This window comes from Cottoperca gobio, chromosome 3 (assembly GCF_900634415.1).
Source record: "Cottoperca gobio chromosome 3, fCotGob3.1, whole genome shotgun sequence".
In the NCBI taxonomy this organism is placed as follows: domain Eukaryota; kingdom Metazoa; phylum Chordata; class Actinopteri; order Perciformes; family Bovichtidae; genus Cottoperca; species Cottoperca gobio.
In genome coordinates this window covers 23,967,955-23,986,548 of record NC_041357.1, presented here as the reverse complement: position 1 = coordinate 23,986,548, position 18,594 = coordinate 23,967,955, and the positions used below count along the sequence as shown (strand labels likewise).

Sequence of the window (18,594 nt, the reverse complement as noted above, 5' to 3'; positions counted from 1 at the left end):
TTCTTTAGTTTGTTGAATAAATTTCACGTCACATATTTTGACAATAAGAAACACAGTGCAAAATTCATACATTCAATGCCAGGGGAGCAACCACAGAAAGTGAGACACACTTGTCTATTGTGTATAGTATGTTTTCCTTTTGTTTATATTATATATTTTAGCTGTAGTAGTTTGCAGTGTTGGGGAGTAGTGGACTACATGTAATAGTAACTTAACTACATTCATATTTGCAAAGTAATTCAACTAGTGAAATTCCTTTTTTCTTTCCATTTGTTGTGTAGTTAACTGCTGAAACTGATTTTAATTTAATTTTAACATTACCTCTTTACTATAATTGAACCTCGTGACTTTTTGTATTATATTTTGTTATAATTTCGTATCACATACATTTACAATTGTATATTTACATACACACTTTACAGTCAACACACCTACATTTGATGGACTTTTTATTGGTACAAGATTGAATAGTTTTTATGTACAGTTTAAAATCTTTGTAAAACAAACTGGCTTGATAACTTGCATTTATGTATATAAAATTTGTCTAGAATAATCAATATATTAATATATATTTACCTTCATGTACCTTTTCCTCAAATTGTATGTCTTAGGTAAAGAGTACAAATATAACATGTTCATAAATGCAAAATATATAATAAATATATTAAATAATTACTCTTCGCTACTGGCTCTCTAAATCGACTCTCGATTGCTCACGCCTGGCCGGCAGGGTGAAAGTTGAAAGTTCGTCCACAACATCTGAAAACAGGAGACACGTGCGGGTTAAAAAGTCGTAAGTCTAATATACCAAGTTTTCAAAAATGCATTTAACTATCCGTAAACAAGGAATATTGAAGCTCAGTGATGGCTTGCTTGTGTTTGGACAAGAAGCAGCTCCAGTTATGGCTTACTTTGACTTTAGCAGGAAGATGCTATGTAGCTAACGTTAGTTGTCGTTAGCTGTAAAGCATGTCGGTGTGTTAGCCGTGTATACTCAAATATGTATATATACTCTAGTCTGTATAATAAGGGTATCAGACGGCCTTCAATAGATCCTTTTGACTTTAACTTTGACCAATCTCTTGTTGAAAATGTGTGTTTGTATATACTGTGGACGGGTGTTCGCACATACATTTTAATGTAAGTATAATTTTCCATGGTTATAGAAATATAGATTGCCTTACGCACTTCTCTAGTCTAACTTAAGTATTTTATCACTGTTAAACAGTGGTGGAAGAAGTATTTAGACCTTGTATTTAAGTACAATTACTAATATATCAAAATGTATAAAAACTATGTTACACGTAAAATTCCTACATTTAAATAATTACTTAAGTAAAAGTACAAAGGAATTTACATCACAATATCCTTTTTAATTATTAATAATAAAAGTATTCTTTATACAGAATAGTCCATCTCAGAATTATGTTTATTATATTACTGGACTATAATTATTGATGCATTGTGTTTATGCACTTTATTGTTGCAGCTGGTAAAGGTGTTGGAGCTCATTTTAACTACTTTATATACTTTTTCTGCTGGTTTGCTTGTGAATTTCCCCTAAGGATCAATAACGTTGTATCCAAATCTATAATATTACATCATAATCTATGTGTTGAATATATTTTGTATAATCTGTATATGCATTATAATGAAAGTTTTAAAATAAATGTAGTGGAGTTAAAAAGTACAATATTTTCAGTAGAAAGTATCAGAAAATGGAAACACTCAAGTAAAGTACAAGTAACTTAAAATTGTAGTTAAGTACAGTACTTGAGTAAATGTACTCAGTTACTTTCCACCATTGCTATTAAGTGAAATGAATACTTATCACCACTCTATTAAACAATATTGTTTTTAACCCCTATGTTGTGTTGCCTCCTTCTGGCCCTGACTCCTCTTCTTCATCCCCTCTCTTCAGGCCTGTGCAGCAGTAGCACCGGCTGCAGCGATGGCTGCCATCTACTCAGGTATCCATCTGAAACTGAAGAGTCCTCTGACTCCGTGGGAAGATAAGTTAAAGCTGGCACGTTTTGCCTGGATCTCCACTCAGTGCCTGCTGCCCAACAAGGAACAGGTAAGTCATCTGAGGTGATTTAAGTTTCATTTTATGACTACAATCCAGAATGTATCATCTATAAAGACCAGTACCTTTTACTACACTTAAATTGCAGAAAATAGTCTGGTTGGTTATTTAATTACCATGGTCTGTAGATGAAGCTTTTACTAATTACTTTTACTATTTTTAGCTGTGCCTTTAGTAATTATTTTTTAGCATGTTTTTTAGAGCTACTTCAAAGACTTACTTGGAAGTTTTTAGACCAAATTTACCCTCAAGGATTTGTACAGTGCTATCTTTTCCACTTGTTGGTCTTTAGTTTGACAAGTTTATGAGATAAATCTCTCGGTGATGAGAAATTATTGTCTGATTTAAAAGCAGTACCATCTATTTGGGTCTTGAACCTTTTCCACTGTAGGTGCTGTTGGACTGGTGCACCCACGCTCTGACGGGCCGCTACAATCAGAAGGTGGACTTTTCTCAGAATGTTCTGGAAGGACTGTGGTGTTACCTTGACGATCTGCTTCACAGCCGGAAGCTGCACTCTTTTCTCAAGCAGGGCAAGACCGTCAGCCTGAGGCTCAACATGGCACAGGTGTGAACACCACCACACCTCTCGAGTGGTGTTTGTAACTACACAGATCTTCACTTTTAAAAAGTTGCTCTGATGTCCTTACAGGATAAAAAACTGCTTTCAAATGATAAAAAAAAACTCACACCCATGCCAAAATATCTCATATGCATTAAAACAGCCAAAATGAACACAACATGTATAATTAAATGCATGCATAATCACATACTGGACAAGTGCTTTGGCTGTAGCACATTCATACTCTTATCGAAGGAGGTTGATATATGAAGGTTTTACTGACACCTTTTTTTTCTGTTTGCTTCTAGCTGCTGCTTGACCGTCTCCAGGAGAGTTCACCTGTTGGCTCTAAGTCTCCAGTGTGTGTGTCCACCATACTGAGTGTGTGTCAGGGCCTTCTCTCTTCCCCTGCGCTCTCATCTGTCTTCACCACAAAGTATGAACTCATTGTTGATCTCGTGGCTAAGCTCTGCTCTCTGGCCTGCCGTGAGCTACAACAGCCGTTGCTCACAGAACCCACAATGACGGAGTCTGTCACATGTGGAGATGAGGTGATGACGATCAGCGATTTGGACAGTTCCCAAATTGGCCCGATCACTGAAAATCCTCCCGGTCAGCCGGAGTTAGATGCTAATAAATCCCCTCCCAAGCCAAAGGAAAACCTCCGTTCAGCTAATTTGTTTGAGGTGTTGCTTCAGGTGCTGTCATGTTATTTGTCAGTTCAGCGACAACAAGCCAATCCTAACAGAGTCTCCACTATGGTGACCAACCAGCTTATCCAACCTTTAGCGCTACTCAGACACCTGCTGACCTCTGGGGAATTTGCAACTTCTCACACACACCTGGGTCTCCGTCAGCAGCTGTCCAGAGACATCCGCATCAAGATCGACTCCATCCTTCAGTTAGCTCTCTTCCCCTCTGAGCACCTGACCGCCTACAAGGAGGAGCTCCTTCCATCCAAAGAGGAGTCTGGGAAACGCGGTCCTGGAGGGGCAAAAGGCCCGTTGAAGCCAGTCAGTGCAATCCTCTCCAAACTGACTGCTCAGGGCTACTGTGAGCCTTCCCTCCACTACACTGTGAAGTCCAACACATTGTCTCTGCTGTTTAAGTTCTTTCTGGATAGCTACGGAAAAGGGAGAGGAGAAAATGAGGAAACGCAGAAGATGCTGTGTTTCTATTTCCTCACCAGATTGGTCCCGTCCTTGGACGTATGTCTCGATGAAAACTCAGTTTCTCCAGGCAAAGCAGGCCCGTCAGTCTCCGTGTCCTCTGGGCAGACGTCTCCCCCAGCCTCCCTCTGTTCCCCAGAGAGCTGGAGCCTGGCTCTGCTCGCTGTGGAGTCCCTGCTAAGCCAGGCTCTGTCCGCTGATATTTACAATGTAGCAGCCGACAGGATCAGACACGGAGAGGTCCAACTCAAATTTTACAGCGCTGTGGGACAAATGCTCTTCAACCAGGCCCAGCCAAGGTAAACAAATAAAATACTCTACTTAAAGGTGGAGTCTGTGATTCTGGTGAAAGATTGTTAATATTTAAACTCAACACCCAAACAAATCCTCCCCTCCCGTCAGTGCCGAGATAGTGTTGTGTGCCTCGTAGGGCTGTACCACATAGTTCGTAATAACGTTGGCATTTTAATTATTATTAATATAATACAGAAACATAGTAACAAGACAGTCTAGCAAATTAATATATTTATATACAAGGATGAGACAAAATCATATTTTTTCCATTTTGATAGGGTGATATAATAACGACAGACATTAAAAGCTTCATTCGAAAACTGCAACAGAAAAGAAAAGACATTTGGTACAGCCATAATGGCTCGGTCCGATCCACTTTGTTTTGTCTTATTTACAGAGCCAGTGCTGTGTATGAAAACCAGATTTCTTTCAGTGCCCACACACTGAATTTGAGAAGTGTATTAGAATAGAAACACAGACTCCATGTTTGTTTTTACATTTAGAATAATTTGAAGTGAATCCTTTTTCTTGGTCATACAGTGAAAACCTTTTCTTGTTTATCCTTCAGCATCCCGGCATGGTACCGCTGTTTAAAGATGCTGTTGAGTCTCAACCACCTGATTCTTGAACCAGACCTGGACCAGCTGTTATCTTCCGCCTGGGTTAACGCTGAATGCATGGAAGCACGAGTGCAGCGAGCCAGACAGGTCTTGATTTAATCATCAATTATTGACACAATTATTTAATATCATTGTGTATTACACAAAAGCAATTCAACATAATTAAATACTAGCAAATGCAGAATTTAAAATGTGCAAGAGTGTAGTTGTGACAGATAAAATGTTTGTTTCCCAACAGCTTGTGGTGTGCAGTCTCCTCCAGACTTACACTAAGCTCCGTCAGCTGTCCCGCCTCTTCTCTGAGCTCCTGCCTGTGATCTGTCAGCCAGCACTGGACCACCTGCGGCCTCCTCTGCTGTCTGATGGCGCCTCCGCCACACTCAGGACTTGTCTTCTGGACACTCCCCCTTCCCAGGGCCTAGAGATCTGCTCATTAGTGTTGGAGAGCATCAGAAGATATGTTCTACCTGACCTGGTGAAGGAAGAAGGAGGGGCAGAGAAGATGGAGATCGATGGGGGAGGAGATGACAAAGGGGAGAATAAAGAAGTAACGAGAGAAGATGCATCTCTGAAGCTATTCTCCCTCAGCCAACTGCTTCATGTTGTGTTGTTTAGTCTGAAGACTCTAGACAATGTCTCTCCTCTTCCCATAGTCAGGCAGAGTCAGGGTTTGATGGAGGAGATGCAACAGGTCATCAAGGAGTTGCTGAATCTGTTGTCAACAGAAGGAAAGGCTGTAAAAACAAACAAAAGTTTAGTTCAAAGTACCCCACGAAAAGGCAAAAAGAATTTGCAGTCAGTGAAAGTCTCGGAGTCTAAAATGGGAGAACGGTGGGAACAGAAGACCCAGGAGGCCGCTCTCCTCCTCAGATACACCTTGGTGGAAGTCGACACGCTCTTTAATATCCACTGCAGCAAATACACATCTCTTAGCTCGCCCCTGACAGCAGATGCAAGTGGGACTGAAGAGCGCGGTCCAGTCTTCACCCATATAGAAAGTCTGCTATGTGGTGAGATTGTGCCAGCACGTCTCCAGCCATCCTGCAGCCCCATGAGCCGTCTGCTGCTCAAACTGCTCACGTTGCAACAGACGAAGAAGGTTTTGTTAGATTCCCCCTTGCTTTCTGAACCCAGCACTGCAGCACTACTCAACAGAGCAGCCCAGTTTATTTTAGCCAAATCAGAGTTGGGGGTGAGTCTGGATGGAGAGCAGGTATGGGACGGGCAGATAACAAGTGTGAACTCCAGCTCCTACCTTGCAGCACACTGGTATCTTGTCACATCCAATTTGCCTTTGATTGCTCCCTACCTGAGCGGAGAAGATGTCGGCTGCGTAGCAGATGAGCTTGTCAGTTCACTCCTCAGCAGACAGACCGACGGAGGAAAGAACCGTCCGTCCGGCTGTCTGACTGTCTCTCTCGTATCTTCACAACTTCTCCAAAGCTGCGTTTTTGCCGAGTTGCCTTCGCTGTTCTCTGCCACAGTTTGTTCCCTCACACAAAGGATTTTAGCCGTTCTCAAGGCAGCTCATGTACCCATGAGTTGTCCTACGCTCCTGAAGTTTCAGGAGAAAGGAGTTGGAGCTAACACTTTGGAGAGAGAGCCGCTGTCCACACTTGTGATAAAAGAGACTATAGTTGAGGATATATTGGCATCCTCAAAGGCTGGAGAGGTGTCTGTGTTGCTGACTGACGGACAGAAGAAGGAGCTGGTTGATATACTCCAAATCTTATCCGACCTAAACCCAGATGGGATGAACTCAGAGGATCTCTCCTCTATTTTCCTCCTCCTCTTCTTTATGCTCACCTCCACCTCCAGTCAGTCAGCTCAGAGGGCTGTGGAGCCTTCTGAATCTGGAGATGATGCTCTCTTCCTTGTGAAGCTGCTCAGGACTCTGACTTGTCTCCTGGAGAGTAGAAACTTCCAAAGTGTTTTGAAGCTCATCCACGGCGGGACTCTGCTGCAGGCGTCTGTGTCCTCTCTCCTCTGGCGCAGCAACAATGGAGGGTTTCAAGCCACAAGCAGCTCTGATTGGTTGGATTTAATCAAAGCAGTGCAGGGCTTCATCAGATCCTTGGTCCAGTTGATAATAATCAGAAACAGCAGCGTTCGACTCAACCTAGACCAGTTTGTCTCCTATCTTACCAGTAAGGAGATGGCAAGCACGCAAATTTTGGCGCCCAGTTCAGCCGCTGTGTCAGGTAAACCCGATCCAGCAGCGTCTATTTTGTCTGTTCATCTCCTGATGGCATCGCTGACCTCTTTCTCCCAGGCAATGACCTCTAACCTGGGGAGGAGTAAACAAATGGATCAAACTTTGTCTCAGATGCTCACAAGAACGACTGCTTCACTGGGACCGGCTGTTGAGTCCGTCCTAAAGCCCCAAACTGTCAGTGAGTCAGTCATCCAACCAGCCAGCATCCTCGGCCAAGCCTTCGTAGTGGAGGTTGTTACCGTCATGCTGCACTGCGAACTGTCCTCACTGTCAGTGCAGAATGAGAACAAGCAGAATCAGCTCACCTTGAGTCACATGACTCTGTATCAGGGCTGCTGCCAGCAGATCCTCAAAGAAATCAGTTGTGCACATAGGCCGTTGGACTTCCTGGTTTCCTCTCTACATTTCCTGTCCACTTTCTACAAAGCAGTGGAGAAGACGAGCGGAGAGAGGAGGAGGAGGAGGAGGAGGAGGAGGAGGAGGAGGAGGAGGAGGAGAAGAAGGCGGCAGGGAAGTTGGACGAGCTGTACATGCAGATACTGCAGAATGTGCACAGACTGCTGACAGGTACATGGACACCTATGAAGAACAAACACATGTGCTACCAGTCAGTGATTTTCTTTCGTGAATCACCTCTGCATATTGACACGAGTTTACAAATGATTTTATTTAGCTTATTCCACGGCAGCTGTTTCAGCTTGTTTGTGTAATAATGAGACATAATATTTCAACAAAAAAACAAAGTAATTAAATCAAAAGTCTCATCACATTGCATTTAGAAACACCTCTAGAATGCAGTCCAGTGCAACACCACCGTAAACCACCTCATAATAAACTTATAATTAAATGAATACCTCTCTGACAGTCGATCAGAACTTTATCTAAGGAGTATTGTTTTTCAGTTACACATCAATATTCTGATTGTGATACATTTTAAATGTTTTGCTCTTCAGCTTCTTGGATTTCTGCAAATGATGTTTGTGAGCTCGAGCCAGCTGTGCAGGATCTGCTGCGCCACCTGGTGGAGAAAGGTACAGCAGGTCGGTTCAACCTGCCTGCTGCTGATGATCAAAGAGGGACTGGACATTGTCAAGCTGAGGGCAGGAAACTACAGGGTGAGGATCAATCCTGAGATCTTGTACACCTTGAAATGTCCCAGAAACTGTTTAAATTTCATTTGTTTAAAGGCTGTTTTTACAATGTTTTACATGAAAAGCTCTCTTACTTGACGGGAGGGAGGTTGTGCTTTATTTCCCCCCCCCCCCCCCCACAATGAATCATAACAGCTGTCACACTAAATATCCAGCTAATGAACAGTTTTCTCACTCTCTCTCTCTTGTACTGTTCTCCAGGAGGTGCTATCTGCAGTGATCATCATTAAGCTGCTGTCCTGTTGTCAGTTACCTGAGCCCTGTGCTAAAGCTCTGTGGCTCATTGCACCACAGATTACATCTGCCATGGTGGTGAGAAACACACACACACACACACACACACACACACACACACACACACACACACACACACAGTCATATGCCGCAAACACATAAAAGATTTTGCTTCAGACACAGGAACACATGCATGCACTTGTTTTTGTTGTAAGTATCAGGAGTTGTTTTGGTCAATCTAATTATCTTGGACATTAGGCTAGTCGTATCAGCAGGAGTCTCGAATCCTAAAAAGTCATCATGGGCTCTCCACCAAATGTAATGCCATAATAACAGAGTAATAATATATTACATTTAAAATGTTTGTTAAAACTTTGCATCTGAACCTAATCGTAAAAAAAGTAGTGCTGCTCTTTCATAGCATATAGAATAATATACTTTGGGTCTGTGGGTTTGAGGGGTGGTATCAAGTTCAAGTCATAAGGCTGAAGTCCAAGTGAAGTCATACTGGACATGCTGCTTGTTTAGAAATGTTTTTAAAGTGGTGTTGAAAATGTCCCACACCTCAGGAAATTATATTTTATGATTGCAGTTTCTCTGCCAGCCTGACAGGAGGAGCTGCCTTCTAACATGAAATGGTTGAAACAGTATTGTGTTCGTACATGTGTGTGATGTCTAAATGCCCTTTACCCAAAGAAAGAACTTACCACTTAGCAACATATCTAGTTAAAATCACTAGAATGAGGATAAACTGCGGTGATAATTGTAAAACACACCTTATAAGCAATAACTCTGTTACTAACTTGTGATAAGCAGGCGACCACGCTGATAGCACTTTACAGTATGTTCTCCTTCGACCTTACATCAGCAGTCATTGCAGTGACAGCGGGCTGGAAGGACATGTGACGGACGTCTCGAGTGACTCAGCAGCCAAAATGACAATAACAGTCTGCGGACTGTTCATTGTCATTTCCACTGAGGCTCTTTTAGGTCAAAGTGTTTTTCATCAGGGCTGCTGGGTGGAGCAGACAAGTCAGCAACACATGTCCTACACACACACACGCACACACACACCTCTCCTCTTAAGACGGTGTGAGAGAAGGCTCATTTAAAAGTCTTAAATCATCTAAATTTAATGCTTGTTAAATATAGATTTTTGAAAAGCAGTAGAATATTTTGTAAAAGTCCTGTTTTGGTGGGCAACACACAGTTCTTGTACAGCATGGAATTGGGCACAGTAGTGCAATATCCAGAATGTGAAGACGTGTTGACTTGTAACAGCAGGGAAAGCACAGGTGTAAATAAACGAATGATGGCTGTGTTCCATTTAGCTGCTTCAGTTTCACGGTCCTTGAATAGACGGAGCCGTCGCTTGTTATTGCCGCTTTTCTTGCCATGACGGGTCTGTTTCTTCATTTTAATATTGAATATAATATCAATAACTTTTAGAAAGCTATACAAAGTTATGAACTGAAGAAACCCCTGACATGTCATGCACGTGTGTTCATGTGCAACTAGGGATGGGATGTTATCGGAGATATTCACAATATGTTGATTGAGGTGAATTTCCATTATGGGGATAATCGTAAATATCCTCACATAACAGACTCACTGTTGCTGTATTTAAAAATGTATTTATGCAGAGGGGCCTTATGGTTTGTGATTACCTTATTAAATATCATTTGATCATTTGATTTGTCCTATCTGTGATTAAATAAAATGATTAGTTTCCTAACTAAATGTAAGGTGAAGTGATTCCAGTATGCTTTCGTGCCTTTTTATAGAGTTTTTATCAAGATTATAAACACAATTATCTCGGCAGGATAATCGTGACATGAAATGTTCATATCGTCCCGTGCTTATGTGCAGCTAACTGCTCTCATGGTTGTGTCTGACTGTTTCCTCTCTCTCTCTCTGTGTTGCAGTTCTTAGTAAAATCGTCCACTCAGGACGTCTCTCTGACCCTTCCCTTCACCGTTCCTACGGTAACGTCAATGACGTCACTGCTGCGTCAGGGGGAGGGGCTCATCAACAACCCTCATCATGTCATCCTGATCCTCGGAGCGCTGCAGTCGATGCCCCTCGACCACTTGACCCCACCCGTCTACCAATCAGCGTTCCTGGCTGTGCATGAGGCGCTGTTTGCCATCATCCAGTGTCATCCTCAGGTATGAAAAGTGCGTGTGGGTGCAACAATATCAAAGGTTTTTAGGAGTAGATTAGATTAAAATCCTGGGTTTCATTTGGACCCCGCAACAAGATGTGGTAATACAAAATGAATGTTATAAACATACAAACGTAACAATAACAAACCATACACATGGCAACCAACAATTCCAGCACAAAGAACAAAATGCACCTTGTAGCCATGAGCCATGTATAAGAGAGGATGAGGAGGATGAAGAGACTTTGAAAGAATGATGGCACAAAAACAATCAGTTGCCAGTTCATTAGGACACTTAGCTGAAACTAATGCAGTGTAATACATCCTGAGATACATCCTGCCTACATGAAGGTCTTCATGATCAGTTTCTGTTGAAACTGTTGCAGAGCGGTGTTGATTTAACTTCATGGTCGTAAAGATAGAAATAAAACATTATTAATTGAGTTTAAAGGTTTATTGTTGACATTGGAAGTTGTTTTATGTAACATATTTATCAAAAGGCATCGGGTCTTTAAAGGTAATTATACATATTGTAAATATCTCTGTGCTCATGAAACCCAACCCCTTCAGTAACGAAGGTCGTTATAGCTCAAGGCTGCTGGTTTGAATCCCGCATTCAAAGAACATGCTGTGTGTGCTCTGAGACCACAGGATGCCCCAGAGGAATGTGGCTTTTAAAGAAGGGATATTGCAGCTCACCAGTCGCGCTGCAGCTGCACGAAAACCTCATAACGTCCAAATTCTCAGCTTTTACTGGAAGTGCTTGCATTGTACCCGAAGTATCAAAGAAGGGACATTTCTCTTATACGGAGACGTTTTACGAGAAAAATAAAACTTTTAAAGAGGAATCCACATTCCAGCCCACATTCAAACTTTTGTTTGGTTTACGCTTCGCCTCTATGTCATAGTGGTGTTAATGTGATAATTTCTTTGTTACACGCTTTCTGAAATGTTGACAGTTTTTTTTTTTGTTGCTCAGAAACGGTGACATAGTAAGACTGAAACGAGGCAGCTGCTTTGGATTAAACAGGGGCCAAACCCAGCTAACTGATATCAGATGTTTGTGAGGACAAAAGACAGCGGTGGAGGCGAGAGGGAGGGGGGGGGGGGGGGAGGTAAAACTGAGAGGAGAGTGGAGGTAAGCACGGAAACTAGAGTTCATTTTATAGAGGAAGAGAGGAGAATAAAAATAAGAAGTGATAAAGAGATGAGTATGAGAAGAATGAGTAGACGGGGAACAAAAGACTTCAAATGTAATTTGAATGCGTTGCACGAGGGAAGTTTCAGGAAAAAGTATAAAAGAGGGGAGTGAGCTGGAGGAAGGAGGTGTGATGGGACATAAAGGGAGGAGGGAGGAGGAGAGGTAGGGGAGCTGGCATGCAGTGGTGGTTGGCATGGAGCTGGTTTAAGTCTATGGAAACCATTACTAAGCTCCAATTAGGGCTGGTGACGTCATCTGCTCCTCGTTTATATTCTCTCTCTTCATCCCCGCCTCAGTCCACTGTAGCCCTGAAGAGAGAACAAAGACAGAGGTGTGGGGAGAAAATGCAAACGTAGCATTTGTGGAAATCCAACTTTTACCTCAGTCATTTTCTGGAGCGTAAGTTTACGGCTGCTCTGTTACGAGGCAGCGGTGAAAATGATGTGATAGACTCATATTGCAGCAATATTTTGTCCACATTTAAAAAGCTTTTTCTGTTCAACCTCCTCCTTTTTTAAAATTTAGAAAATAAAAATGTCTTCTTTTGCTTTACATTAAGTAGAAAATGTTCTCTTGTGCACCGCTTTCTACACATCTCCCTGTAATATAACCCACATATCATAGCAATCAAATCTCCACTAGAATTTTAAAGTGGCAATAGACAAGTTATTTTGCTTTAACTTATTATGAAGTTAACGTTGATTTCACAATGTAATGACTGTAGAATAATTGGTTCCCTATAAGTCTCGCTTTCACTTTGCAATTTAGTCTTCAACTGGGTACGATCACCAGCAGAAACAAAGGCTCGATTTTACGGCCTCTTTTCTTATTAAATCTAGCGAGCACTAGCTACAGAAGTCGCCGTCATGCGCTCATTTCCATATTGGTGACAGTCATCACTCATTTATTTGCATTGAGCTTAGTGGTCGAGTTGGTGGCAGGGAGGGAGTAAATAATCCCGAGGGTGTAAACCACTCCAGAGCTGCAGTATTTGAAAAGTTGAAGATGGAAAGTGTGGGATTCATGGTCTGTGTCATAAACTGTGAAGTCAAGAATAAATGTACCATCCCTCCATATAGTTGAATATAGAGGTTTTCAAACATAAACAAAGTGGTTAGATAAAGGGGAACGACATGCAACACCGGTCCCACGGCCTGGAGTTGGTTATGTGGCATGCAATGAAAGCATTCGGCTGCAGAGGTGCTCCAGTGGTTAGCTTGTCCACTGCTCTTTGTGGCTGTGAGAAAAAACAATTGAGCAGAGCGATAACACTTACAATATAGTTAAATCTACACAGTTCTACTACGAAGCGAAATACATTTTATGACCGTATACTTCTTGTGTGTCCAGGTGATGTTGAAAGCAGCTCCGTCGTTCTTAAATGTCTTCTATCGTCTGGTGGCGTCCATCATGCAGGAGGGCCGGCAGAGAGGAGACAGTGACACAGGTAGCACGCACTCTGACGAGAAGACTTGATATATTACCTTAAATAAATGTTTGATTAACCCTACTTAGAAAAGCAGGAAGTTGAAGGTTTTCCCTCAAGAGTACACAAGCTGTAGGCGGAGAGAGTAATGAGAGTAACGTTTATAATAGTCCCTGATATTCAAACATGTTGGAGAATTGTCGATAAATTGCTAATATTTCTGTTTAATCCAGGTCTTTGAAGTGTAACACAGAATTAAACAGCAGATTAGTAATGAATTGCATTGTTTAAATTAATAATTCATTAAAATATAAAGAGGAAATGTATCTTTCTATCCTTTTCCTGCAGTCGCTTTCCGGAGAAAGACGAAGGTCAAGACGTTCCAAATCTTTTCAGTCTAAATCCAAAGCAAACTGCAGACATCTGTTGCAGAAATCTCTACTTAGTCAACACAGAAATGATCATTTACAAGCCAATCAGTCTGCTCTTTCAGCAACTTGTGAGAAGTTCTCTATGTGTCATTTCTGCTCCTTCATAACTTCCAAGTTAATTTAGTGCCTTGGCTTAAAAAAAACCAAATATTGAGCTTTTATTGCTCAATTAAAGTGTAACAACATTGTTATTAAAAGCACAAGAGGTTCTCGTACGGAAGAATTGTGCCACACAACTGAAACCTTCCCTCTAAGTCCAGTTCCTATAATGCCCCGTGTATACCTAGAGATGATAATTAGACACTTTAGTGAATTAACATTTATCTTTGTTTATGTCCAGAGGGCGACGTGTATCTCCAGTGCTCCAGACTAGTAGAGAGGATGTACTCTCACATTGCTGCTACAGCTGAGAGCTTCACCAAAATGTCGGCCTTCATGGTGGCTCAGTACGTCACAGAGCTTCAGAAGGTACACACACACACACACACACACACACGCACACACGCACAGACGCACAGAAGTCATATCATACAGAGTCAACACGGTAATCATCCAAACCTATCCGTCATCCCCGCTGATTTTCCACAGCTGTCAGTGACACACACACACACACACACACACACACACACACACACACACACACACGTGTATGAATGAGGCAGCAAGATCTCAGCAGATCCTTTGAGCCAGCACAGTTTGTCTGGCGGTGCGCGTTGAGCTGGCGAGATTCAGCCGAGCAGAGTGACTGAGATGCTGTCGCTCAGAGATGGGAAGTATTTCCATTGGCCAGATTTTGAATGTTCACATATCTGCGGGAGCAGGCCCCGGATCATGTGCTGGAATAAAGCTTTAGACTGGACAGAGCAGTGAGTCACGTCTAGTCTGTGAACGCGGCACGTCTCTGCTACCAGACTGTATTTAACATTGCCAACCTGACTCAGCAGTTTCCAGCAGAGTTGCACATTGACAGGAAGAAAAGAACGAACCCATCCAGACAGGCAGACAGACAAACTGAGTGTTTTGGATCCTTTTGAGCTCTGTGTGAGTCATCAAATAATCCTAAAATTGGATTTCTATTATGCTTCTAATGGGGCCTTTGAAAGAGATGGACCTCTTTGTGAGTCCGAGGTAATTTAGCCGTCTCTGTGTCAGAATTGCTTCTAATGACTCTTAGCCTGAGCTGAACTGTCTGTGCAGTAGGTGTTTTTAGACCAGAGTGGAGCTGCAGTTAGAAAAACTGCTTTTGTGCATTTTGTCTCGAGCTTGACAAAAACCCTATTAAAAGAAAACTCTACTAATTTGGTATTGCATTCCTATAACATTGTCTGACTCATGATGGACGGTTTAGAACAAAAGGGATGAGACTCGATCCTTGCTGGTACGACCTCAAACATAACTTTGGCTGTCAGCGTAATGTTCTCTTCAGGTTTCTCAGAATCCAGATCCAGGTATGTGGACTACTGCTCCACGTGACATTTGATAGGTTAGCTTTGTTTGCATGAAACCCATAATAAGCTGTTCTCGGTTAGCCTGTAATCAGGTCAGCGAGGGTTATCTAATCGTTTAGCAGGTACAGTCACCAGCACTGAGCGGCTGTCATCTTTTATAATGAATGACTGAGGACTGCGGTCCAGCCAACTGTATAAGCCATCAGGTCACCGTGTGTAACACCTGTCAGGGTATAAAGTAACGCCGCGATGAATAACCGGACACTGTTGAATTTTCTCCTGGCTTGTTTTGCAGGGTTCACTCAGCACAAAAGGTGTGTGTGTGTGTGTGTGCATGTGTCAGATGTGTGTGTGTGTGTGTGTGTGTGTGTGTGTGTGTGTGTGTGTGTGTGTGTGTGTGTGTGTGTGTGTGTGTGTGTGTGTGTGTGTGTGTGTGTGTGTGTGTGTGTGTGTGTGTGTGTGTGTGTGTGTGTGTGTGTGTGTGTGTGTGATGTTTTAAATGATACTTTACTCTTTTCATTTCAGTTTATAAACAAAGATTTAATTCTTAGCATTGTTATTTGTTCTAATGTTCTATATATTGTAGGTCTTGGCAATATATTTATATCTTGATATGAGACGAGACATCGGATAGATTTTGGATATTGTAATATGCCATGAGGTGTATTAAAAGCTGCGCTACAGTAAAGTGATTTAATTGTCTGAACTTGTCAGACGGTTCTGGCTGTTTATTATTTGTCTTGACTCACTTCGCCATCATGTCCACATTACTGATGTGTAAATATTGTGAAAGCACCAGTGGACAACCTTACAATATCCATATCGAGGTATTTGGTAAAAAATATCGTCATATTTGAATTTCTCGTTATCTGCCAGCTGAGATAAATTCTTTTGGCCACGATAATCGTGTAGTGAAAACCGCTCTAGCTCTACGCAACAGTCGCAAAAACAAGAAGAGTAAATGATTACCGTATTTTCCGCACTATAGAGCGCACTGGATTATAAGGCGCACTGTCAATGAATGGTCTATTTTCGATCTGTTTTCATATATAAAGCGCACCGGATTATAAGGCGCATTAAGCGAAACAAAACAGTCAGATAAGTCAGTCAGTCAAACTTTATTAAACGTGTTCACAATAACTCCCAACCTTGTTCAGTTGTAACACGTAAAAAAAACACTGATACCGCGAAATGGTCTTCTTTACTTGGCGCAGGTCATCTTCTTGCTTCCTCCACTTCCGTACCATTGATTCATTAATGTTGAATTCTCTCTATTCCCATGTTCTACTGCGTGACTGATAGCCTTGAGTTTGAAGTCCGCGTCGTAAGCGTGTCTCTTGACAGGTGCCATTTTGGGGTCCTTATACACACACACTGTAATATTATGGTGAAGCACAGTATGTATTACTCCGCGACGCGGACTACGGTAGCCGTAATGCTGCAAGCGGTGTGGCTTTGTAGTTTACCAAAGTCGTACTAAAACATTTTGACAGAGCGCCGTGTACCACACAAAATCGCTTCGTGATCAGTAACCACAACCAGAATTAATCCATATATAAAGCGCTCCGGATTATAAGGCGCACTGTCGCTTTTTGAGCTTTTAAGTGCGCCTTATAGTCCGGAAAATACGGTACTATAAAGGTAATGCACATCTCCAGTACCGAAGGCTGGATCAGCACAATAATGTTGTGATTTCTTTTATTGATCCTCTTTAGGAGGTCCATCTTCCTGATGCCCCTGAGTGTTTAAATCCAGATTTATGGAGCATTTCTTTATAACCAGCCCAGCTCCATTTGGCTTCTTGAATATTTGATGTTCCTGTTCCAAACGAGTAATTAATTGATCATCAGTCTCATCCCTTTGGAGTCCTGCTCCGTACATTAACATTACCGTTTGTTTTGCCAGGATGTTGTCCGTCCTTTGATGCCACTCAAGTTGAGTCTCATGGTTATGAAGCTGGATGTGAGACTTGAATGAATATTCAACTATTGTGGCACATCATTTGTGGCGTAATAGGTTTGCCTCAGGCTATCGCTCAGACTGTATGTAGGCGTACGGTATTAGGTTGCCAGTAATCAACTAACAAAGAAAACGTGATCTTGTTAAAGTGCATGAGGAAAATGTGTAAGCAGAGATGACTCTCAGTAATGGGAAGGATAATCGCTGCCTGGTGTTACTACGCCTATTGATGGTGAAACAAAGATGAGTAATGAAAGAGATATGAACTTTGTTTACACATTAATCTGCCTTACTTCTGCCATATTTTCTTCTATTGTCTCATCGGCTCTATTCTCTTTCTCGTTTCTCCAGGTTACTCTGCGACCAGACGTTAAGCTGCATCTAACAGAGGGCATCTATCGGATACTGGACCTGTGTATTGAGCAGGATCTCAAGTTTCTGACAGCCGGACTGCAGATGGGAGTCAGAGAGGTTTTCAATGAGCTGTACGGCAGCTACACCCACTACCACAAAGCACAGAGGCAAGGGGAGGACAAGTACACCGTTTGAACTGTCACAAGCACACGCACCGGAGCCTAGATTTCAACTTAATTAGATTAGAATAAATGTTCGTGCTATGGAAAGACTATGTTGATATGTAGTATCAGCTTTTGAAATCAGACGTAACAGCTTGTGGATACCATACGATGTAAACACAGCTGTCGCTAAGAAAGTATATAAAACAATGTTCACATTAGGGTTTCATTTTGAATTCTGCACATTAACACAATACAATAAGCAATATACAGCCAGAAACACACCTGCAAAAATAATGAATTCATTGAGTTGGCTGTGAAACATGCGGGCTCTACTCGCAGTTCTTCCCCTCGCTCTCTCTCTCTGCTAAAAGGTTCATCACATTTATTTTTCACTTGCCCGATCGAACAACTGCACGAGAGATTCCCCCCCCCCCCCCCGAACACAGCTTATTTGCCCCGGCCCTTTACAGATGGATCACTCTTGTTACACCCTGACTGGAGGAGCAGTAGCGGTTAACCAGAGGACCTTCACATTAATGGAGTCAATACAGGAAGTGGAAAGTGTTTCCTCGTCAGAATGACCCCTCACTGCAACCATGACAAATTATGTTTAAACTTGTTTTATATTAATATGATTATAATTTCCTTAAATTGATGAAGAAAATATGGATGTGTGTGAATTGTTGCTGTCTGTGTTTTTAATAGATCATTTGAAATGCAATGCATTCCCAACCCTGTTTATTCACGTCATTTTGTGCATATTCATTTTTCAATACATACAAATGTTTTGTGTGGCTTTTGTGATTGAATAAAGTTGATTCAAACTGACAGGTCCACTGTGACACACCCACAGTATAGCTGTTTCTTTCTGAACTTCTAGTATAGAGACAGACGAATGGACATGAAAAATAATAATGAAAGGATGCAGTAATTATTTTTAGTATTATTTTACAGTGTGATACTGTACAATAACTAAAGGAAATGTAATTTGTGGAACTGGCTGAACAACAAGCTGCTATTGTTTCTATCACAACTTATTTGAAGACATTGATTTCAAGAAAAACTAACATTTTGCAGTAATTTTGGATTTAATCTACATGCTTTATTTGAGAAACA

The 18,594-nt window shown here is 41.8% G+C and overlaps 1 protein-coding gene across 1 annotated transcript; it reads left to right on the top strand.

Annotated features, from left to right (window-relative positions):
* The first annotated feature begins 703 nt into the window (after nt 1-703).
* On the top strand, nt 704-18,306 carry urb2 (URB2 ribosome biogenesis homolog). Its single transcript, XM_029428122.1, is given in 14 exon segments — nt 704-793; nt 1,922-2,077; nt 2,478-2,654; nt 2,957-4,116; nt 4,680-4,818; nt 4,970-7,420; nt 7,423-7,513; nt 7,900-8,000; nt 8,002-8,061; nt 8,299-8,409; nt 10,257-10,499; nt 13,047-13,143; nt 13,894-14,021; nt 17,312-18,306. Coding segments are annotated over 13 exon segments (5,082 nt in total). The 5' UTR covers nt 704-793; nt 1,922-1,951; the 3' UTR covers nt 17,510-18,306.
* The last annotated feature ends 288 nt before the right edge of the window (nt 18,307-18,594 follow it).